Genomic DNA, 25,776 nt, shown 5'->3' on the forward strand with positions numbered 1-25,776 from the left:
CTAGGGCCGATAGCCTAGTACCAACCTATTAACCTATAAAACAGTCCAAATCAAAGTACTTTAATGCTCACACTTATGTTAAGGGATTAACCCAAATGATCCACTGGAAGAGTGTGGATTGTGTTTTGGAGGGAAGACATTTTTTTTCCTATTTTAACTACTTTGCTAGCCATTAAAATATCAATAATAAAAATGTGCTCAAGTGTAGCAACAGGGTGAAATAGCACCATCAAATAAAAGGAAAATTTACATTACAAAAGTTGTGTACCTCATATGAAAAAAATCAACTTCTAGGCTAGAAAGTTATACAGTCTTTATCTCTATATTTATTTCATTTCCCAGACTTAAAGCTAGCTTAAAGATGCTGCTTGAACTATATAAAATCAAAGATAGATTACTACCTCTCAAGTCGGTTACTTAAAATATTAACAAATGGTCTTAACCGGAGTCATAGGCGGCCATCCAAGACCCAAAATAATTACAATCACTGAATCCTGACTTAAAGGTTTCTCCTCCAATTACACAATTTCATTCACAATAGGCCTTAGGAACAGCTGTTACCATAGCTAAAAGAAGGAAATACTAATCTGTCACTCTCACTAGTACCTAAAAACAACTACAATAATAAATGCAGCTGCCCCAAATTGACAAGATTAAAGCTTCTATTGGGTAGCCATATGAAACCTCTTGTTGTTACCATTTATATTCCACCACCACCCTCTATCTCCATTCATCAATCCATTCTGCAGCAGATCCTTTCTATCTCCAAAAACTATGAATGACCTGCATGTTTTCTCCCATACCTTACCGCAGCTGACCAAATCCTCTCTTTTCACCTGGTCTACTGGACGCACCTCTTACGTCCTTGCCCCCAGTACAGGCCGACTCACATTCAGGACCAGTGAGATCATCCATGATGCTGGCACACTGCTATTAGAAAGAGTGCCCTAACCCCTTGGGAGCTTGGCAATGCCTGCCTTTGGGAAGTGCATGCAGGCTTCTGCTTATACAGAACTAGTAGTATAGTGCTTACAGTATGGAGCTCACCAGACTCAGTGCTGCCATTTCAGCAAGCTTAGGCAGAATCCTTTCCCCCCAGGATGGGCGAGCTGACAACAGCCGCACACTCCCATCCTCCCCCACTCTGTCCCTCCAGTACCCCTGTTACTAGACAAAGAAGGGTCATCTGGGGAACAATCAGGGCTTTATCCCTCTATACTACAAAGCAGAGTTAAAAATAATAAATTACGGACAGAGATACAAACCTTGACTGAAATTTTTTCCCTGAAACACCCATTGACTTGCACTCAGAACACCAGTCTGCAATGTCTGCTCACATTGTCTCTTGCTCTACTCTACCAGTTTTTAAATTACTGCAACATACTAAACTGCAAGCAATTGACTGGACACATATCTATCACTGCACTACTCAACTACTGTTCTGATCTCCTTTTATGATATATTGGTTCCAACTCAAAACCATCTAATGCAGAAAAATAAATTAATTCTGCCCTCGTCCCATGGGATACTGAAGAAAGATAACTGTAATGTCTCTAAGCAACAGGGCCATCTGGAATTAGGATGCAATACCAGAATCCAAAGCAATGAAGCCAAGGCTCACTGTTTCAGAAACCTTCAAAAAGTGCAGTTGTGTAAAATCTTACTATAACAGTAGATGTTCTTTTCTTCACTGTTGCAGTATTCTTCATTTAATGGATCTCATGCCAAGGATAGCCCAACATCCGGCCAGTATAACAAAGCCTTCAGCCCTTATAGGCACCATACATCACATGTGCTCTCCCCACACAAGACATAGAATATAAAGGTGACACATGGACGCAAGCACTCAGAACTGAAAAAGCTTGCATCCGAGGAAGACATGATCTTGGGAAGGTGTCAGAACTGACTTCTGGAGGTTTGTAGTAAATTCCAGACTATGTAAAAGACAAGTGGTAAACTGCAGATTCTGTAACAAACTGCTGGTAGAAGGAGCTTGAGTAAGCAGATCGTCTAGAAAAGGAAAAATCTGAATACCTCAAAGACTGCAAAAAGCAATGACAGGAGTGAGGCCTTTGGTAAATATCCTTGGGGCAGCAAAGAGGCAAAAGGGAAAGCAGAGAAATGAAATTGCAAAGAAGAGACAGAGAAACATAAAACTTTCCTGAAGACAGGATGAATGGGGATGTGAAGGTATGCATCCTTGACATCTAGAGACACCAGAAGGGCCCAAGGAACCAGAAGTGGAAACAATGCCTGAAGGGATAACATCCGAAAAGAAGGGATCTTGAGAAAGATAATGAGCAAGGAAAGATCCAGAACTGGTCTCCATGTATCCTCCTTTCGGGTAACCAAAAACATTCTGGAATAACGTGCTTTCCCCACTTGGGTGGGATGAAAGGGCTGAATGGTGTCCTGATACAACAGAGACTGTAGAACCTCTAGGAAATGAAGAAGCTGTTCACAAAGATATTGAAGAATGCCTGAAAAGGGAGGAAGGGACTTTCAAATCATGAAATATTTCTGATGGATAATGGACAGAACCAAGAATCTGAGGTGATCCGATTTCAATTTGGAAGAGACAGGGAGAGGTGGAGAGACAGGGAGACCTAGCCAAGGGGATGGGAAGGACAAATGTCAAATAGAACCAGGCTTGTCCTGAAAAGGTGGTTTCTGGGAAGTAGGAGTCTGAGTAGACTTAGAAGGAAGAAAATGCTTAGAACCCTTCTTACCCTTTGGGGGGGGGTGAGTTTACCTATGAACAAAGACAAACTTGTAAGGACAGATCCTCTGAAACTTGGGAATACGGGGGAAACAAAAATATGTTTTAGCTCCTGCAAGGTCTTGCCCCTAACCTGGAGGGACTTGAATAAGTCAGCAGCAGCAATCCCAAAAAAGACTTTTGTTACTCAGAGAAGCAGCCAAAAGTCTGGCCTTGAACTCATGAGGTAAAGCCTGAAGATGCAGCCATGAATAGTGCCTCATGACTGAACTAAAGGCAGCAGCCCTAGAAGAGGTATCAGCTGCATCATAGCTGTATGTAATTGAATGTCGGGAAACTTGAAAAAGTCAATCACATCACACAAGGCTCAGTTCTTGACTCAATATTCTTCTCCCTAGGAATCCATCATAATTAAACATTATAATGTATGCTGATGCCAGAGTTTTCACTGCTGCTCAAAAAGCAGCACCACAAACTGCTACTTTACAGAAAAAAAAATTCCTTCATCTGGAATAAGTTGAGAATAATCCATGAATACTACTAAATCCACAGTTATGCACTTTCTCTACCAGATCTACTTGACACTCTTCCTTACATATATAAAAAAACAGAAATATCTTGGACTTCAATTACTGTAAATTTTTGCAGGACTATTGCTATAAATGTCCTTATCCATACGCTTGAATACCATGTTCCAGTTTTCACTCCGTAAATCAAATGTAAATATTGCAGTTCTACAACCTACCAAAAATAAAGTTCTATTATCCAGCCACTTATCCCCCTAGTTGAACACCACTACCTCTCTTAGCAGCAGGAACACACAGCTCCCCATCTTTGCCAGGTCAAACTTCCTACTTAATATCATGACCTATAAGCTTCGTAATGATACCACTGCAACAGCTCTTATATCCATGTGAACAGACTCATTCTCTCAGAAGTAACGTATCACTCAAATTACATAGGCCAAAATCCTTCCCTGCAGCATGTGAAAATTCTTTTAGCTATCTTGCTCTAGCTGCTTGGAACAGCCTATTTAATGACATCACTGAAACAGATGATCTTACTCTCTTCCAGAAAAGGATGAAGGGGCGGAGCCAGAATGGCTAACTGAAAGCAGCAGTATTTTAGAGCTCCATATCACTAGTTAAATAAGACAGGAAAACATATTCTTTTTTTTTTCTTCAAAGTATAAAATCTTATAGCTAAAGGTCTAATTTACATAACTAGAAACTTTGGTGAAATTTTTACAAATAATTTCCTGTCAAAAAGCTTGGAGATGTATTCTCTTGTTAAAATGAGCAACTCAAGGAATTCTCACCAGGATGCTGCCTTAAAGAACGAACTATAACAGATGGCATCTACCCCTCAGGAGTTTTCTTTGAAGATGGATGATTTTAAAGAGAATCTAGAAAATCTTAAAACAAGCAGTCAAAAACAGGCCAACACCCTCAAGGAAATGCTACAACAACACCAGACAAGGATAACAGGAATAGATGTTTCTCTAAATGACTTAGAAAGCAGACTTAAGGAAGAGGAAACACAGAAATAACAGCTTCTTAAACAAAAACTTGGCTGGTTAATAAAGTAAATGACTTGGAAAATAGGGAGAGGAGAAATAACATCAGGATTTTCGGATTACCTGAAAACTCAGAAGGAGAGGATTTTATTTCCTTTTTATCATGCTGGATCCCTGACTTTTTAAATTTAAAAGAAGGACTTTCCTTTAGCATTGAGAGGGCACACAGAGCTCTTGGGAAACCTGTCACTATCTCAAACTCTCCTCCTAGGTTAATAATTATTAAATTTATTTCATAGTTGGACAAGGAAAGTACAGTTTTGTACCTACCATAAATGTAGATGTTCGAGTGTACACCGTGCTGCAGTCATCACACTTGGGTTATCCTGTCATCAGGCGGTCCCACAGTCGGCCGGAATTCCAAAGTCTTGGTCCGGCGTCAGTTGCTGTCGCTTCTTCCCTGACGTCAGTGCGCCAGGGGTATAAATAATGCATCAGACGCCATTTTCTTCAGTTTTTCTTGCCCCAGATGTCAGATGCCCCCAAAAAGATGGTCAGTAACTAGTACCAATTTAAGAAATTTTAGCACAAACACAAAATCCCTCCAGCTATAAGCAAATACACCAGGAAGGTATTGTAGAGATTTAGCCAGTTAGATCAGAGGGGATGGAGGGAGGGTAACCTGGACTGCAGCAGGGTGTGCACTCGAACATCTACATTTATGGTAGGTACAAAACTGTACTATGTTCATCGTGTTACCCTGCTGCAGTCATCACACTTGGGTAGAATCCCAAAGCTAAGGATGGGTGGAGGAGTCATAGAGGGTTAGAGGAGGCTAGAAGGCCCTGCAGAACTGCAGTGGCGAAGCCAGCTTTAATCTTAGAGTAAAGTGGTAAGTGATAGTGTTTGGTAAAGGTGTGTACTGAAATCCAAGTTGCAGCTTCCAAAATCTCCTTGGTTGGAACCCCCCTGAGGAAGGCTGTAGATGTAGCTGTTGCCCTGGTAGAGTGGGGCCTAATGGTAGCAGGAACTGGTTTTCCATGATGGGTATAGCAAAAACGAATGCAATGTCCTATCCATTTGGAAATGGTTTGCTTTGATATAGCCTTCCCTTGTGAAGCTGTAGCATAGGATACAAAGAGCTGGTCAGATTTTCTGAAAACCTTAGTTTTATCCAAGTAGTAACGAAGTTGCCTGTGAATGTCCAAGGAATGCAGGAGTCTTTCTCCTTTGTTCTGTGGATTTGGGAAGAAGGTGGGTAAGTGGATGGTTTGATTTAAAGCCACACAGGAAACCACCTTAGGCATGAAGGAAGGATTTCGTAGAGAAACTCTGTCTTGATGGAAAATGAGGAAAGGTTCCACTGCCATTAGTGCCTGCAGTTCTGAGACTCTTCTGGCTGAAGTTATTGCTAGCAGCAGGGCAGTCTTCCATGATATAAACGGGTAGATCTGCAGAGAAAGCTGGTTCAAAGGGAGGTAGCGTTAGTTTTTCCAGAACAAAACTGAAGTCCCATGTTGGTGTAGGTGCTCTCCTGGGGGGGCCTAATGTTTATTGCCCCTCTGAGGAACTGCTTTAGAAGTGGATGTGAAAATAAGGGTGGATCCGTGTTGTAGTGGGCTGAAATAGCTGATGCGTGGATTTTAATGGAAGAAAAAGAAAGTCCTTTGTGCAACATCTCAGTTAAATACTGTAGAATCTGAGGCATGTGAGGCTGAAGTGTATTTTGGCCTTTAGCTTGGTTCCAGGCACAAAACCTTTTCCATTTATCTGAGTAGGCCTTTCTGGTGCTGGGCCTCCTAGCTTCCAGAATAACATCCATAACTGCTTGGGAAAGAGGAGCTGGCTGGATGCTTAGGTGATTTGCCATGCAGCCAGAGTTAAGGTTTTGAGCTGGCTGTGTAGAATCTGATTGTTTTGCTGTGTAAGCAAATGGGCAATTTGTGGTAAAATCCAAGGTGGGCCCTGGGCCATATTCCTTAATAGTGGGTACCAGTGCTGGCGTGGCCAGTCTGGGGCTATGAGTATCAGTCGTGGTCTCTCCTTTCTGACTTTCAGAAGCACCTTTGTGAGGAGAAGCAATGGAGGGAAGGCATATACTGTCAGGTTTTTCCAACTGAATGAGAGTGCGTCCACTTTCCAAGCTTGATGGTGAAGTGTCCTTGTACAAAATTTTGTTAGCTGATAGTTTTGGGGGCTGGCAAACAGGTCTGTGTCAGGAAGGCCCCATTTTTGAGTTATCATTGCAAATACTTGTGGATCCAGTTTCCACTCGTGGGGATCTATGATGTTTCTGCGGAGGTTGTCTGCCAATGTGTTCTTTTTTCCTGGCAGGAATTGAGCTTGTAACTTAACTTGGTAAGCCAGCGCTGTGTTCCACAAGGTCATTGCTTGCCTGCATAGAGTGTAGGAGTGTGTACCCCCTTGTTTGTTTATGTACCACATTACTGTGGCGTTGTCCGTCCTTATTGTAAGTTGTCCTGGATGTAATAGGTTCTTGAAGGATGTCAGAGCATTCTGTATAGCTAGCATCTCTTTTTGATTGACGTGCAGATTCCTTTGATCTGCAGTCCATATGCCTTGAACGCACTGTCCTGCCGTGTGTGCCCCCCAGGCGTAGTCCGATGCATCTGTTGTCATAGTTTGTCTGGCTGGGGGCAAGGTGAAAGGCTGACCCTTGTTGAGGTGACATGCCTGTGACCACCATAGAAACTCCTGTTGTAGGCAGGGAATGAGAGATATCATTGTGTCCAAGCTGTGGCTGTGTTGAGACCATACGCTTTTTAGGTACCACTGTAATTTCCTCATATGCTGCTTTGCAAATGGTATTAGTAGAATGCAAGATGCCATGAAGTCCAAGGCCTGCAGAATTTTTCTTGCAGGGAGTTGGGTCTTTGTTGCCATTGTTTTGAAATATTAAGCCAGTTGTAGTGGTTTGTCTGGCGTCAGATAAGCCTTCTGGGCTGTTGTATTCAAGCTGGCACCCAGGAATGTCATATTTTGTGAGGGTACTAGTTTTGATTTCTTTTAGTTTACTGTGTACCCCAGGCAACTTAGAAGATGTTTTACAAAAGCAAGATGTTGTAAGAGGATGTCCTTGCTTTCTGCTTGGATGAGGCAGTCGTCCAGGTATGGGTATATTTGAATTCTTCTTTGTCTGCAGTATGCAATTACTGGTGCCAGGCATTTTGTGAAGACCCTGGGCGTAGTGGATAAGCTAAAGGGCAGTGCAGAGAATTGGTAATGGGTTGAACCTGCAATGAAACTGAGGTATCTTCTGCAACTTTGTCTGACATGGACATGCAGGTATGCGCCTCCTTGAGGTCCAAAGTTAATAGCCATGCTTTCCTGCCCAACATGGGAAGAAGCTGCTGTAGTGTTAGCATCTTGAATTTGGGTACTTGTAAGAAGGTGTTTAGAACTGAAAGGTCCAGAATTGGTCTCCAGGCATTGTCCTTTCTGGGGACTAGAAAGAGTCTTGAGTAAAATCCTTGGCCTTGCTCCCGTGTAGGTACCAGTTGAATGGCTCTCATGTCCATGAGGGCTGTAATTTGTTTTTGTGCCTCTGCCCATTGATTTTGTGGCAGGTTTGGCATTCCTCTTTTCATTGGCAAGGTGTGGAAATGGAATCTGTATCCTCGTGAAATTATGTCTAGGACCCATTTGTCCTTTGTGACAATGTGCCAGTTGTCTGAAAAAAGTGCGAGTGTTCCTCCCAAGGGAGCTGCCAAGAGAGTGTTGCTTGGCCAGATGAGGTGTAAGTCATTGAGTTTGCCTTCTAGTAGTTTGGGGCCTGTCTTCTCCTCCCTTATGTGTTGCAGTGCCCCATTGTCAAGGTTTGTATTGGGCTTGTGGTTGTCCTCTGCCTCTTGGACGTTTGTATTTACTCCTCTGTGGTTTGTCAGTAGCTGGAAAGGACCAATTTTTTGTTGGCCAATTTCTGCTGAAGCGAGGGGGCTGTACCTGTAGAAAATCTTTGACTGTCTGCATAGATTTTGCCTTATCCTCCATTTTCTTTAAGACTTCTTCTGCTTTAACTCCAAATAGAACATCTTGCTGTAAGGGAGCATCTAGAAGCTTTGCTTTAACATGATCAGGCAGAGTTTGTTCCTTTAACCAAGCATGCCTACGTATAACAGACCCAGTGACAGCTGCTCTGCAGGAAGCCTCCAAAGAATCAAACCCACATTGTAAAGTATGTTTGCCCACCTGTTCAGTTGCATGCAACAGATCCTGCATTTCTTTCAATTCAGACTGTTGAGGAGTGTGCTCATGTTTTGTCTTAACTGAGACATTAGAAATTGCTGATATTTTGTGGCTGAGGTGTAAACCTTTTACCCCCACCTGTCTAGTGCTCTGGTGTCCCTTTCAGAGGGTACAGGATTTTTTGCCATAGAAGCCTTAGCCCCTTTCGGACCCTGGGAGATAGTCTCTGTATCAGCAACAGGGCTTTTATAAAGGAATTTGTGGGAGTCAGGCACTCTATAGTATCTGTCTGGTTTGGCTGGAGCAGGAGGCAGAGAATCTGGGTTCAAACTAGATTCTAAGTAAACATCATCCACAATGTCTAAAACTGGGGGGATGGCAAGTGGTCTGTGCTGGGGGAGTAAAATAAACTCTCTGAGCCTTTTCTTTGAGTCAGAGTAATCCTGACCTTCCCAGTGAAAATGTTCCCTCATAGTGTGTAAAGTTTCCCCAAAGGAGTAGTCTTTAGGAGGAGAAGCTGAGGGAATAGAATCCTCAGCATCAGAATCTTCATAAGGGGAAAAGGAGTAATCTTGGTCCTCAGAGGAGCCTGAGGAAATAGACACTTGATCAGAGGAGGCATAATCTTCCTCTTGTCTAGGCCTTTTGTCGGTTGGGGGTTGGGAACCCCTGATTAAAAATATCAAATCTTCAGCCATTTTAAGCATCTGTTTCTGAGGCATGGGGCCTTGAACTGGAGACTGAAGTGCAGTCTTTTTTGGTTTAATAGGAGTCTTAAACTTAGGATACGTTTTTATGGTGAGCGTCGTCGGTCTGAAGACGCCTTCAGAAACCGAAGGTGTTTCGGCAGCACCGACATCTCTTTCTGCAGTGTCATCGGTAGGGGCTAAACAAAATGGCTGCGTCGGCCTAGCACTCTCCGCCAAAGGCTCCGAAGCGGTCTCGGGTTCCAAATCTGCGGTAGTCAGGGGCTGCGTCGGAGCCGAACCGGAGACCGGTCCAGCTGAAGCCTCGGAGTCTGGCTTGGGTCTAGGCTCCTGTCCTTATCCTTGCGTTTTTTGTGCACGCCTGTAGTCGGTTGCTCCGACGGCATTGTGTAGTTAAATTTTCTACCGAAGTAGTGTCGTGCGAAATCAAAGTGTCTTTTTATAGTACGCTTATTAAACCTAGCACAAAAACGACAACCAGTGACGTTGTGGTCTGGACCTAGGCAAAGTATGCAGTAAGAATGAAAATCCTTATGATGTATTTGCTTCCCACAAGAAATACAATTGTTAACTTTTTCTGACATTGGTCTGAGGCAAGAAAAGTTTCCCCAATGGGGTACTTCGCTTTATTGAAGACTTCGGATCTGAAATTCAACTTCGAAAATCTCAGGAGTCGGCCGACCGGCTCTTGCGAACTGCTTCTGCTTCTGGCACCGCGCGGCAAGAAAGACTGAAGAAAATAGCGTCGGATGCATTATTTATACCCCTGGCGCACTGACGTCAGGGAAGAAGCGACAGCAACCGACGCCGGACCAAGACTTTGGAATTCTGCCCGACTGCGGGACCGCCTGACGACAGGATAACCCAAGTGTGATGACTGCAGCAGGGTAACACGATGAACATCTGATTTTAAGATCTGCTTGGAGGAAGGCACCTCTAAAATATAAACAGAGCCTGATAAGATTTGATAACGACTATTCATCTAGAATAATGGAACAAAGGAAACACATGTGGCCAATGATAAAGTTTCTGAAACAAAATAACATCAAGGCACAACTTGCATAGCCAGCTAAAATAAGAATACTGTATGCCAATGAGTTGAGGACTTTTACTGACTTAGAGGAAGCCTCTTCATTTGTTTAAACTAATAGTATGATTACTTTACCAGAAGATATGCATTGGATGTCAACTTCTCTCAAGAGAACAAAAGAAACAAATGTCTGGACAGATGTCAAAAAGAAGAAGCAAAAGACTGATACTGTTACAGCCAAATCTCTCAAAGCATCTACTATGATATGAACTGCTTTAACGGTACTTACGTATTATTACAACCACATGTAATGGCAACGGGATGCTTAACGATCATGACATATGATCATTAATGTATGCAGAAATGTTGGCCCTCAATATTTTACTATTTTTGGGGTAACATGCTCCTGTTAATGTCTGTAAATCCTTAACTTTGTGTGGTTGCGGACTTTTTTTTTCATGGATGGGATCGTGTAATTTCGCTGTCACTTGTTGAGGAATTCCACTGTCGCAACTATTTCATTGCCCAACAAAAATACAAGCATGTCTGAAAGTGGAATTTAAGAAGCTTAGCTTTTTGGTTGTTTTCCATTTTGTGGAGATAATTTCACCTTTACAGAGTAGCTACTGGAAAAAGGTAGGTAGACTGAAGTAGCATTTCTCGAAACTTTTCTCTATGCAATCAGGGCTTATATGATAGCTTGTGAGAAACGAACGCTTCTTTGCGGATTCTAATGAAATATTTTCATTAAGTTACAGACTCAAAAATTGTTTATGGGATTTCAAGACCTTAGCTGTTCTGCATCACCTGCAAGCCTTTAATTAGTGAAATGAAGTAGTTGTATGTCACTGTAGGGTTTAACTGGCTAGACTGGACCATACGGGTCTTGAGCTGTATGAAAAGTGCACAGCTGCATGCTGGTACTACCAATTTATAACACGTTGCAATCCATCACACTTTTGCCAAACAACCTACTGTGGGCCACTGATAGAGGTAATTGATCTATGGCTTTGCAGCATTTCAAGCTTATTTAACTTCATACCGATCAAACAACCATATTCCATGATCGTTAATATTGCCGCTCAAAATGTGCTTGCAATAATACGCAAGTACCGTTTTAACATTACTTTATAGGTCCAATTTTACTGCTTGGAATTTAAAAAAACAGGTAACTAACTACTGGAATCTATCTATATTTTTTGAAAATAGATGGCACGAGAACTTTCACATTACCTCAGGTATGTAAAACAGGGTACTTTTCCTTCACAGGAGGAGGGTTATTTAGCACATAAAATATTTATACTGTAAATCAACATACATAGTATATGTGTATTTTCTCTTAATTTTCTCTTTTCTTTCTCTCCCTTTTCTCATTATTATTTTGACTGCATCGTTTCCCTTTCTAAATTCTCTCTTATTTACTATACTAATATAGTTTGTATATGTTTAATAACTCATCTATACATAGATAAATAATAGTCTAAAATAATCTAGTTTTAAGGTAGACTAATTGGAATAGTGAACTTAATTGTTATTACAATATTTATTAGATTAATGATAGTCACTGTTATGCTTTATTGGGATTGGGGACATGTTCGTGATTAACTCTGAAATGTTCCATTCATGTACATATGTCCTTTGAATTATTTCCTTTTAGTATTCACAAATATATAAAAAAAAAGAAGGGAAAAATGTACTGTTGGTCAAGAGAAGTGAAGCTTTCTTCACATTCTATTTGCATTGCCATAGCAATAGTAAACTGCTGCAGTTTCTAAGGACACTGTGAACCTGCGAAGTGCATTTAGCCTCACAGATAACAAATAAGAAAAAGTAATGTTGTTTAGATATTAAAATGAAAAACAACCTAAGCAAGGTAAAATAAATACATAATAGAACTATTTGTAATATTTTATGATTTATCCTCATAGGATTACATATTCCTGGAAACACAACTGAAATGTTTCCAAACTACATGTGCACTTAAATGTAGCTGCTTGATTAAAAAGTTTTACTCAGTTTAACATGCTGATTTCACAAGCTGTCTGCACTGTAAAAGTTACATTTTATATGTTATTTGAAATTGTCAGTCTCTAGTGCACATGAAAAGATACATATTACTTTTTGCAACATGTTATCTTTGCAGTTACCTTGCACTCTGTACAAACTCACTTGGTAACTGATAGCTATTCATTTAAAATAAATATCAGTTTAAATATTAAATGTGCCCTTGAAATGCTATTGACATTTTGACAAAATATAATCTGAACTGTAAAATGAATGACTTGAAAGAAGTAATGCATAGGATTTCAAAGACAGTTCTTGACACTACAGTAAAAGTAAAAATATATATTCTCAAGGAAGTACTAAAATGTTTTAGTTTTCCAGTTATACTAGCTTACTGTCAACGTTATGCGATATCAGAAAGTTTGAAGTGCTAGGAATTACTATTCTTTGTCTTTATGATTATTAGACAGATGTTAGACTCTGCTTTGTTTAATGAATTGTGACACATGTTTATGAGGAAAAGTGGACTCAGTTACTGACACTGGACTACACATTCCTGGAAACTCAACCAAAATGTCCCCAAATTACTTGCGAATTTAAATGAAACTGCCTGATTAATAAGCATAACTTACTTTAACAACCTGAATCCATAAGCTATCTGCTCTATATATGCTACATTATATGAGCCGTGGTGGTGGTGCTGCGGTAGCGTTGTCGCCTCACAGTAAGACGTTTTCTGGTTCGATTCTCAGCTAAGGCGTCTTCTGCGTGGAGAGGTGCGTGAATGGGCGTACCTTCGTTGAAGGTTGTGCATCAGGCCTGGCAAGCCGGTACGTAAAAATCAACTGCCAATCATTAACGGACCGGAGTTCCGCTGTGGCGACCCCCTAACCGGGAAAAGCTGAAAGACACAAACAAACAAATACGTCACTTGCATATGACAGTCTCTAGATGAAAAAATACATACTTTTGCAACATGCTATCTTTGCACTAACCATACATTCTAAACTAACAATTGGCAACTGACAAGTTATTTGAAACATCAATCTAAATATTAATTGTGTCCTTGAAAAAATATTGTTGCCGTTTTGACAAAACAAAACCGGAATAGAAAAAGGAATGATTTGAAGAATTGAAGTATTGTACAGATTTCAAAGACAGCCACTAACACTAGAATATAAGTAGAAATGAATACATGCAAGGAAAAATTGAAATGCTTTATACTTTTAGTTAAAATAGCTTATTGTTAACTTTTTGCTTTATCAGAAAATTTAAAGAGCTAGGAAATTATTTCTAATTTGTCTTTATAATGTTTACTAAAGTAATGTTAGTCACTGACTTGTTTAATGGATTGCGAGTCATGTACAAGACGGACTACTGAATGTTATTTCTGTTTACCTATGTTTGCTGAATTTCTTTTATTAGTACTGATATAAAACAAGGGAAAGAAAGGGAAGGGAAATCTCTGTTTTTGTTCAAGGGAGGAGAGGCTTAAGAGTATTCTAACTGCCCCAAGTACTCTCTAAGATGCTCTAAATACTATTTGATTAATAATTACCTAAGGTAAGTCTTGATTACCATTATAGGTACCTTCACATTCATTCTAGACCTGATATGATTACCCATTCTGGAAGCAGGAGGTGCCCTATGCAGGTTGGGAATTGTCAGGGTGATCATAGTTCATTCTTAGACTCTGCTTTGTAAATTTATATGTAAAAGCACTGCACATTAGAATTGTAGGGCGCCTCTACTCCGAGTCAGGATACCACTGATAAGGCATGTCTTTTCATAAGTGTAAGTTGAAGTTGGTGAGCTGAAGAGTGGGGAAAGTAAAGGAAGACCGTACACCTACAGTAAATTCATATTTCATTGGTAATCACTCATTGCCTCCTGCAGTCCTTTTAATCAAATTATTTTAGTAATAATCTATTTGTTGTTGGCTTATTTAGTGTATGCTCCTCTGTTGCATTTAATTTGTTCAAAATGACATATCTGACATGTTTGGGATCTCTTAAGGGTAACTAAATATTGGATATTTTCTAAGTCAACATAATAACTGTTTACACGACTAACATTCCATCCTGATATATAAAATACTATATTACAATAATAGAATAATATAGAATTTCATATCTCTTTTAAGAAATTTCTCCATATAAAATATTTTAACATATGGAGCTCAATTGATATTGTTGGTTAAAGGTATGAGTGATAAGCCAATAGATATATCTTTATCTAATGGATTAGGAATGACTTTCATTCCATGTTTAATGGGAAATTCATATTTACTTGTATTTGATACTTTAGAATTAATGTTTTATAGAAGTACTTTTTTAAAGCCTGACCAGAATTTTACCCTACATGTATTTAAAGAAGAAAGAACATTAAATTACACTCCCAAGTTTACACACATAAAAATAACATTCAGTGTTATCAGAGAATATGGTATAACTACTATAATCAAAATAAAAAAAAGCAAAACGTTTCTTCCAACAATAACTTGAAATGAATTTAACATTCTTATAATTAAATACGAATGGCTTAAACAATGCAAATAAAAGATCAAACTTACTAAAATATTTAAAACTAAATAAAGCACAAGTCATATTTCTCCAGGAAACGCATTTTAAGACTAATGATAGCTTTATTTGGAACCCTAAGGACTATACAAGTCTTAGCTCAATCCTCCTATAGATCAAAGACAAAAGGAGTATCAATTATCTGGAAAAAAAACAATCACTCCAAAAGTAATTTATAAATATGAAGACAAAGAAGGTCTACTAGCATTTGTTATAATTAAATTTAATACAGAATATGGACCTTAGCCAATTTATATTGGTTCCCAGGAATTGGAGCAGGGACGGTTAAAAAACACCTAGATTTTATTTCCAACCATTATAAAGGAAATCTTATACTGAGAGAAGACTTTAATTGTACCTTAGAAGCTTCTGAAACCACCAGGAAGTCTTTTCGCATAGCAACTATTTCAAAATCCTTAAAAAGATGGATTGATTCATTTAATTTAATAGACACTTTTAAAGTAAAAGATGATAAATCCTTATTATTTTCCCATAAAGACCATAGATTTGGAACACAAACCAGAACAGACAAATTATTCGTAGTTCAAGATTTACAAACAAAAATCCTCAACATCTCAATAGTTCCATGCCCCTTCTCAGATCATGACTCTATGATAATGAAGCTCCAAACAGAGTTTAAACCTTTAATCCTCTCAACTAGAATTCCATCATATATCACGAAAACTAAAGAATTCAGACCCTGGATGTTAGAACTACAATTATTTCTTGAAATTAATACAACAAAAATCAGTAGAGTCATGGTTTGGGACTCATTAAAAGCATATTTATTTGGTAAGACCCTTAGCTGGTACAAAAACAAAGTTAGAGAGTGGGAAACTGAATCATTAGACTTGCAAACCAGACTCTTGACAGCAAAACTTAAAAAAAAATCAGAATTGTCCAGAAGTCAAAAAAGAAATAAAGGAATTAAATAAAAAATATAATGAAATTCTAACACAAAAAAACGTGTCTAGCCTTGGAAAAATTAAAAATAAACTCATTAGCCACCTCCCCCAGATATCTACATAACGTATCTACAAGAATTAAAATACAATCTAAAGCAAATAACATTGGTATTATATATATCATGAAAAGAAAGGGAAAAACTATCAGATATAGGAGACATCCTTGAAGCATTTCGGTTCCATTATATGGAACACTTCAAAAAAGAAGATTTAGATACCAACCAAATAAACTTAGATACACACCTTATCAATATAAAAAAATTCCCGAAAACTTAAAACTAGACCTACATCTTACAAAGAAATTTTTGACAAGATAAAAGAAAGTAAATCTAACAAAGCTCCAGGGATAGATGGTATAATTATGGAAATTTACAAACTCTTCCCTTCAACAGTAATCTCCCTTTTTCATAAAACTTTGCTAAAAGTCTAATCAAAAGCAAAAATACCACCCTCATGGAAATATATTCTCTCATAACACCAGTTCTAAAGGATAAACCATCAGACCTTTGCACCTCATACAGACTATATCATTACTGAATAATGATTACAAAACATTCATGTCAATCCTAGCTAACATAATGAAAATCCCACTTTCAAAGACAATTAATAATGATCAAACTGGATTTTTACATAACAGGCACACACATGATAATATTAAAAGGATACTTACTCTTATAGATTATGTGAATAAAGAAGATAGAGAAACACTTGTAATCGGATTAGACACAGAAAAAGCCTTTGATTCCCTCAACTGGGAATATCTATTTAAAACTTTAGCATTATTTGAATTTCCTCCTCCCTTCATCTTATTTCTATAAAACATATATTAATAACTTAGCCTACATTAAATTAGGTCCTTTCACTTCAGAGTCTATCCATATAACGAAAGGTACAAAACAAGGATGCCCCCTTTCTCCTATTTTATTTGCTTTCGCTATAGAAATACTTGCAGAAATAGCACGGAATAATCCAAGAATAAAAGGAATAGAAGTCTATGGTACATATATAAAGTAATGCTTTTTGTTGATGATATTTTATTAACCCTATCAAACTCTGGAGAGTCATTAGGAGAGCTAGAAGAAGTAATGGAGAAATTTTATAAGATTTCAGGTCTACACTTTAAGTGATCAAAATCAAAATTTCTATTTTCAAATAAAAAAAAAAAAAGAACTACAAGTTGCAGATAAACCCGTCTTAGGAAAACAAGAACTTAATGCTAAATTATTTAGGAATAGTGTTATGCAAAAATATAAACGAAACAATATTAATAAATTATAAAAACATTATTGAAGCAATAAAGTATATATAAAAAAGTGGAACAAAATTATATTAACTTTTGAAGGCAGATTGCAATTAATAAAAATGGTCTTATTGCCAAAAATACTATATGTAGCATTAGCAATACAATTAATTCCTGAAAGATGCATTCTTAAAGAAATAAACTCATGTTTAATAAAATTTTTATGGTATCCCAAAAAGAATAGAGTAGCTCTAACTCATCACATTAGACCCTGGAAACAAGGAGGATTGAACTTCCCAGAAATAGAAACATATATGAAAGCATCTGTGCTTAAAACTACAATAGACTGGATAAACCCAAATTATTTTGCCAAATGGAAAGAATTAACAACGGCTATATTAACAAATGAATTTAAAATTGTCAATCGTAGACAAATCAAACAAACCCTGGTGCATACTATGCATAAATACACAATATAATATAATAAAACCTTCTAAAATAACACTGATTAATCATTACATCAATTCCTTTAGGAAACTTATTAATGCAAACATACATCTAAAACTTTGGTTTGACCTTTTAACCCCATTTACCATCACTAAGAACTTTCCTCACAAAATATATAGGGAACAATAACCTCCTGGGAACAAAATGGATTCTTATGCTGATTTCAATGTGTAAATAAATTAAATATTTTAGATATACATATGATAAAAACTGCTTACAATATTCCAACACAGGACTGGTTAACCTTACAAAGCATTCTAATATACGCTCAAGATTTATGCAGATTAATTAATAATTTCTCATTTAAAGATATTCCAAATCTAATATATAATAGTTGTGAAAAGAAAAATTCCACTTCAAATCTATATAAAGAGTTAATAATATATAAAACAATTCCCAAACCATCATACTGGCAGTTTTTAACAAAAGGTCAGTCATTGCAGTTAACAGAAGAAATTAAAACTAACATCTTACTATTAGTTAATTACACCTCTAACACACAGTATTGGAAATAGTTACATAGAGCATTTTTTAACACCAGATAGAAATAAAAAGATCAGTACTACTACAAATGTTTTTTGATGGAGGTGTGAAAAGTCAAATAAAGCAGACTGGATTCATATTTTTTATGAATGTAATAAAATTAAATCATATTGGAATGGAATCAATTTTTTACAAGCTTTATTTAATGAATCCTTTACCTTAACTAAAGTATTGATTATACTAAATGTAAATGAAGGTCCCTACCTGAATAAGACAAATATGTATTTGCTATGGACAATACTTGCTATATCTAGGAAATGCGTAACCAGAAGGTGGAATTTAAATACACCCCGACCTTGGAAGAATTCTACACTTTACTGAAGACAACTGCATCAATGGAAATAAAAATCAAATAACTATGAATCTATCCCAGACCATTGGTAAATAATCCTTGGAAGAAAGTTATATATTTTGTTGGACACACTGCAATAATCAATATTGGATCTCTGATAACTGATCTGTTAATTATATATTTAATAACATACAGTGTATATAAAATAAGTCAGGCTATTGTAAATATTGTAGATAGTTGTTTAAAATGATATTTAAAAATATTATATAAATGTTATTTTAACTGAAATTAAAAAAATATTTGAGGAAAAAAAAAAAAAAGGATGAAGTTAACAATACAGTTGTACTTGCTTCAAGGACACAGGACAACATTGCTTAGTTATGGGTGCATTATGATGGTATTTCATGTTTTTTTTTTCACTTACTTGGGTCCTCCACTATTATTTAATGTTTCCCATAAATTGTCATGTAACCATTTTGTTTTCTACTGTGTGTTCTACAAATTATGTCTTCTTTGCAAATTGTAACTATATGTAATTTTGTGCACACTGCATTGTAATAATTTGTCTATGTTCTGCATCATTTGGCACTGCTTATTAAGCAACTTGTAATGTACTTGTGCGTTTTGGTTGGAAAGGTTCTTGTACCAATCTGTTTACCCAGTTAACAAAATAAATACATAAACAAATAAGTAAAACTTACCAAGATCACTTCTGTCTAGCAACATTTTGAGATCATTATCACTGATGACAGTGCCTGACGAGCCATTCACCTCTCTAAAAACAACAAAAGAAAACAGGACATTTATCCAAGTTCAACCAAACCAGCAGTATCAGATAAACTGCTCGTAAATGCACATATATATGGTACATTTGCATGAATCTAACATATTCCACGCTGCTCTGACTGTGCAGACAATGCATCATTCAGCTTACAAGAAACACATGGCTTAGCCTTGCTTTAAATAAAGAATTTTCTGATGACTGCTAGGAAAGATTAGATTAGCAGAGCTTAATTCAGACAGGACAGGAATGAGTTTTAAATGCAAAGTAGATCTCAGACAGAGACTACTTGAAATATGACTGAATGTCAAACAGGTGGTCTCAGTGCCTGGTGGATACAAGGAACAGAAGTCTCAAAATGAGTTACTACACTGGTGTACTTAAACTTCAAGACTGGGTGCATACTTTTTTTAGCCCTATGGGCAACAGTCAGAATTACTGGTACACAGGTAACCTGGCTTGCCTGTATTTTTTATTCTTAAAAGATAATGATGGTAATAATAACAATGATGATGACATTGGCCATTAATGTTGCTGCTTCATAATGCTTTATTCGCTAGTTTGGTTTTTATCTGGGGTGCGCTGTGTGTGTGGGTCTATACATCTACCCTGTACCCAACTGGTTTTCTTCAGGTGGCCTGGTTTTCTTCCACACCCCAAAGACATGTCATAACTGAACTGACAATCTTCTCAACTACCTGCAGGTAATGCAGGCCATGAGTGAGTGCATCACACCCTGTGATGGGCTGGCAATTTATCCATCAAAAAATTCTTTCCCTTGCACCCTCTGAATGTTGAGATAGCTTCTGGTTCCCCACCAAGACCTTGAACTGGAATAAGCAGGTAAGCAAGGACAAAGTATTCCATTAGTACAATTAACCTATTAATGAACTAACTTAAAGTATTAAAAATATAAGGTTACTAATTATTACGCTTTCTCTCTTCTCTCCCTCTTACTCTGTAATTGGCCATGATGCTGCACTTCATAACCTTTTGGTATGTAAGGCAAGTACTGACAGTTGCTCACAATAGCCAGTGCTGGGCTTACTTATGTGTTTATGCTGCAGAATGGACTGGGTGGATGAAATTTGATAATTTAATGTTATAGTGAGTTTCGCTGCAGCGTACTGCATTATGCAAGCCAGATGTGCACTTTTTGCGCCCCTCTGTTTCTTCACTATGTTGCAACCATGGAAATGGTATTATATATCATCGCATTATCTTCGGCATGTAATTTGAGGCGAATAGCGAATCAAAAAAAAAAAAAAAAAAAAAAAAAAAAAAAGGCCAAAACAAAAATCAATCTTTGCAATCACATATGGAAACCCCAGTGTTGGGTGTTCTCAACAATGCCAGGCAAATACTATTCCAGCAAGGAAATTACACATATTACTGTCAATAACAGACCTGTAAACATTCAGAAAAATGGAATTTTTGAGAGATGAAAGGCAAGGATATGCTCTGTATGTGAAAGCAAATGGCAGTTACTTGACCACTGTTAAACTGTCACTCTATGGCTTGGCAAGGCAGACACTGTCATTTTGAGAGGAACATATTGAAATTTATTACTGTGGTCATTGCTTCTTTTGGATGATCAAAGTCAAGCATCCAGTGTGTAAATAGAATGTGGTCATTTTAGGGTGAGAAGTGAAGATGACAACTGTGTGAGAAAGCAACTGGTAATTATTTGATTAATATTAAATAATCATATAGATAACGTGCCATGGCCAGTGCTGGTTTCTCAGAGGAACAAGTTGAAATACATTACTGTGGCTATTACTTCTTTCACTGTGATCAATAAACAGAGGTAGATAAAGGAAGTTGTCTGAGAAGTTAGAAGGCAGGCTTTGAGAGAAAGGCAAGGGGCATTACATTTTCTTAATCACCATTAAACCATTGTCAGTATGACCTGTTGGGGTGGGACAGTGCATGTGTGAGAGTAACAATTTGAAATACATTATTATGGACAGATTCTTTCAGCTAATCCCAGTCAGATGTCACAGATGTACAATCAAAGTTGTTTATCACTGGGAAAGTGACACTGTAAGATAAGGGATATTACATTTACTTGAAGGGAGCAAGAAGGCAGTCTGTGTATAAATGTGACTATCATAAACAATCACTGGTCTGAGCTGTCAGAAGAAGTGCAAAGGTGTGTGGTGATGGTAGATCCATGTGAAAAAAAAAACAAAGCTTTGATTTATGGACAGCATATATGAATTCCTCGTAGTAAAAAAAGTTGAGCACGTTCCACTACATAAGTTTGTGGGTAAAAGTAGCTGAGAACACACATTATGTACTTAGCATAACGGCCGATAGTTTCATTCATGTCCATCAAATATGACATGGGTTTTCAAGCTGCTTTTTGGATCTGACTCAGCAGCGTCAGTGCTTCATCCTTGAACCACTGAAGAACGCTTCCCTCTCATAACGCACCACTTCCCTAAGTGACTTCAGATCTTGTTTGGCACACCATGACCTACATGTGGATGACTTTACAAGAATATTGACTAAATGGCTTACACCAAAGGATCCTTCAGATCTTACGGAACAAGGAAGGGGAATGGAGGAAGAGTTGTTATATCAAACTGGCATGAATGAAAGAATCTATTATCATAAGTAAATAACTTTACTGTTCTATTCATTCAGTCTATCCGATATAACGTTTGGGTCAAAGACTCAAGTTACAATACACCCTGGGTGGCCTCATGATAAGAGACCTCCCAGGATAGAAGCAACCAAAGGATGCTCTTGCCCTAGAGGTGCAGCTGAATTTATAAAGCAAGACGAAGGTATGCATGGAAGATCATGTGGCCACCTCACTCATCATTATCCACTGAAGAAGCCCCAAAAAAGGCAGTAGAAAAAAATGAAGAAATATTCCCTTTTGCTGCGGTGAACTGTCCAGTAAATAATCCACAAACCAAAAGACAGCTGGTTCACCCAGGCTAACACTGTGCTGAAAAGCAAATAAACTGTCTGTGCAATCCAGTAATAAAAGTTCTGTTAAAATCCAGAATTTAATGATGGCCTGCCATCCCACTGGGTAGAGAGACTGACTACTACTAGAGTGGATTAGTCAAGCAGACCTACGGGGATTCTACGGTCTCCTGTACAAAAAGGCTCTGCAATATCCCTGGTTATGCAGACCTCCTTGGCCTGCGCCTGTTTAAGGGGCCTCTTTTGTGGCAGCCACCCCAAGTGAGACTGACATTTGAACTTCAAAAATAGAGTGAACACCATACTTTTTTTTTCTAGTTGTAAAATCTCTATGTAACCCTGACATTTACTTTGATGGCAGAAAGGCTCTTACGGTCTTGTTCACTCTTCTGTATGGTCTGTTTCACAGATGGGCCAAACAAAGATGACCTATCAAATTTGATGTTTATGGAAACCAGATTAAAGATGTCCACAAAATCAGTCAGACGCAACCACGCATGACTTCTCATGACTATGCCAGTTTTGGCGGTCCTGGCCGCTCCACGTGCCACATTATGCATTAGACGCATGAAGCCGTTAGAGATACTGGACATATTAGTCAAAGTAATTTTCAGTTGCTTCTTGGACTCCAATGTCAATGGAGCTTTCAGAACAGAAAGGGTCTGTTGAGACAATTCTCTCTGAGACCTGTTCATGTATGTAGCTAGTTCAGAGCTTTCAACACAAAGGTGCCTGAAGCATACATCTGCTTCCCAAAAGTCTATCCACAGCCCTGGAATCTTTGTTGAGAGGAAGGATAATGGTAGAGTCCTAAGAAAACTTTCTTTTGGTGACTGCTGCCATAATGATAGAGCCCAAAATGTGTGTCAGTGCATCTTATCTTTTAGTAGTCAAATAAATTTGTCTGGCTTTTGCAGGACTGCCTCACAGGTGTTGGAATCCTGCACAGACATCCTAACTGCTAAAACAATTAACTTATTGGCTTGTCAGGGACCACTGAGGGTACAGATGTTGTCGTCATACAGGACTCAACACCACCACCTCATCCTGACAGGAGGAATCAATGGGCCACACTACTGTCTAGAGCATTAACTCTAATATCTTGCCAAATGATGTGTTCTTCAGTCAAAACTCTGGGGATCCCTCTTCATCCTCTGAGTCAGCATCAGTGGTGGGGGACTGACGGTGAGTCTGTTTCCTCTTAAATGGCCTCTTTTTTGGTTTATCAGGGAGGTGCCAACTAAGTCCACAAAGGACTGAAGCTGCTTTTGAGCAGATGTGTTGAGGCCTACAGAGCTCTGCTCAATGGAAGTCCGATGAGAATACAAGGGAGGGTCATGAGGTTAAACTGTATCCAATAGTGCCTATGGATCTCTTCTTCTTGGACAGGAAATCATCCTTCACAAAAACAGAAAGGCCAAACCAACTTCCATCAGATCTGAAGACACTGCTCCAGCCATCAGATCCAGTCCCCCCCTTTATAGAAATAGATAAGGCTGCTGGAGTGCTCCCCAAAGCTATGAAGTAGGAAGGCCCATATGATGGAAATGGAAAAGAGGACTCTGGCTGACAACTATGAAACTAACAACAGAGCAGAAGGCAATGGCTCTGATGATGGAGCCAAGGTTGCCAACCCAAATCCTCAGGTTCAATACTTCATCTGCTCAGAGAAGGCCTGGAAGCAAGAGCCTGGGCCAACAGCCCCGGAACTGAAGATACACGGTACATCTGTCACGAGACCACAGGATCCAGGTGACACATCAGATCCAGGGCAATAGGAGCTGCGAGATGGACCAGTGAAGGAACAAGAATTTGAGGCATCTGTGTGGATCTGATTGCCTTTGGAGCTGAAGGTGATGGGCTCACTCCCATATCCCTAATTGGGATTTTCAAGAACATCTGCATCAGACAATCCAAACTGCCTTTAAGATGTACTCCTGTAAGACATAGATGACTGGATGGAAAGCAGCAAGGTCTAGATGGAGGAAGTTATTGTGATGGCATTAAGGTCTTTTTTGGTGAATCCTGAATTGTAATGGGATTCAGGGGTTCCAGATCTGGGGGTGATGTGTAAGTCAGCATGCAGGCCCTATGTTCCTCAAACCCTAGAACTTTCAGAGCCAAGGATGGGGACAGAGAGTCAATGTGTCTTTTTTGATCCAAACATTTGTGCTTCCATGGTTTTTCTGAAGCTTTCTTAGTCTTGGCTACTTTTGGATCAGTGGCAGGAGGCCTTTGAGGCTGAGCTTGTTCTTTCTGCCTGACAAAGCTCTGCAATATTGAGGCTGAACTTTTTGACCACACACTGCACACTTCTTGAAGCTGGCCTGCTTTTCCATGCCTACAAGTGACAAGTCAGTCCAGCAATACACAGAAATACAATTCTCAAAATTTAAAACTCTTATAAAAAGACAAATACAACAATCCAAAGGTAACTATCCAACTACCTAACTACTTACATAAAATCTTAAATAGCTAATTAGATTATATCTATCTACATACATCTATAGCTATATGTATATATAGACAGAGAGAACTATGGAACTACTATACCAGTTCTAATCACACAGAAAGATAACAGCGGAAGTACTGCCTAAAGAATTGGCTATTTTGTTAAGTAGAAGAGAAGGGGATAAAGAAAGATGAAAAAGTTCTCTTAAACACTTATTCCAACAAACTAGAAAAGTCTGTAGGCAAAACAGAGTGAATACATATAAGTAACTGTGAAATCACGGAGGTGGAAGCACACAGCTGTGAGTGATCATGTCCTTTTGATAAGGCAGCAAACAAGATCTCTGGTAATCAAGGGAACTGGTACATAATGGGAGGAAAAATTCTTAATGGTGCTCAAGACTGGAACACCAATACTGCAGAGTTTTATCCAACATGAAGCTCGGGGACCCACGTGTCGGATCAGACAGACTGAATCAGTTAATATGTAGTATTTGTGGTATTTGAAGTGAAGGCACAACTCATTTTTGCTTTCAATCTGTAACTTTATTATTACAATTTCACACCACATCTTCTGGAAGTGAGTTTACATTAACGTTATAACATGCACCATGGCAAAAAAAACAAACACTTTGCTTTTGTAATATTAGAACTAGAAACATTAAGTGACTGTCGCTAAAAGAGACCTGCTAAAGCATCAGAAATGATCTAACCAAAAAAAGAAAGAAAATGTTTCAGGGAAATGTAAAATGTTAAGTAGAAATTCAACATGCAGCGTTCCACTCTCTTTGCACCTAAAAGCACAGCTTAAGTACAATTTACAACTAAATTTATAAAACTGCTGCACACAAATTACTCAACAATGTTAAACTGTTTCACAGTTTCACTTTATACGCTTGAGATACTAAAATCTCGAATTTCAGTAACTCAAGATCAGAAGTGCAAAAGTGCAGTTGCATACTGTCGAATTAGTTTGCTGAATCGGTAGTAGGTGTGGTGTATGCTGTTTTTCCCAGTATGCTATCACTTTAAAGTAAGTGGTGAATGGGTAAGGAAAGATGGCAGATGACGTATGGTTATGTTTGGAGGGTAAGGTAGGTTTGCTTTTTTAGGGTTTTGTGTATGAACATGATTTGGTGTAAAGTTTTGGGAAGTTCGGGAAGTTAGGGTATGTAGGTGTGAGGGTTTGTGCATGTTTAAGTGTCGAAAGTTGTGTGTTTCTTCTGTGTGTAGTGTGTGTGTTTTTCGTGAGCTAGGTATAACAGTGTGCAATGGAAGAGTAGGGCGCGGTACATT

The 25,776-nt window shown here is 38.4% G+C and overlaps 1 protein-coding gene across 1 annotated transcript in view; it reads right to left on the reverse strand.

The window, feature by feature from the left end:
* The window catches only part of HELLS (helicase, lymphoid specific), a gene marked incomplete in the record, with an annotated part of 1,428,613 nt that overhangs the window by 115,040 nt on the left and 1,287,797 nt on the right, over positions 1-25,776 (reverse strand). Inside the window, 1 exon segment of the mRNA XM_044056152.1 lies at positions 19,010-19,083. Coding sequence (XP_043912087.1) covers positions 19,010-19,083 — 74 coding nt within the window.

Source organism: Protopterus annectens, chromosome 14.part0 (assembly GCF_019279795.1).
Source record: "Protopterus annectens isolate FY-2018-M chromosome 14.part0, PAN1.0, whole genome shotgun sequence".
NCBI classification, from domain to species: domain Eukaryota; kingdom Metazoa; phylum Chordata; order Ceratodontiformes; family Protopteridae; genus Protopterus; species Protopterus annectens.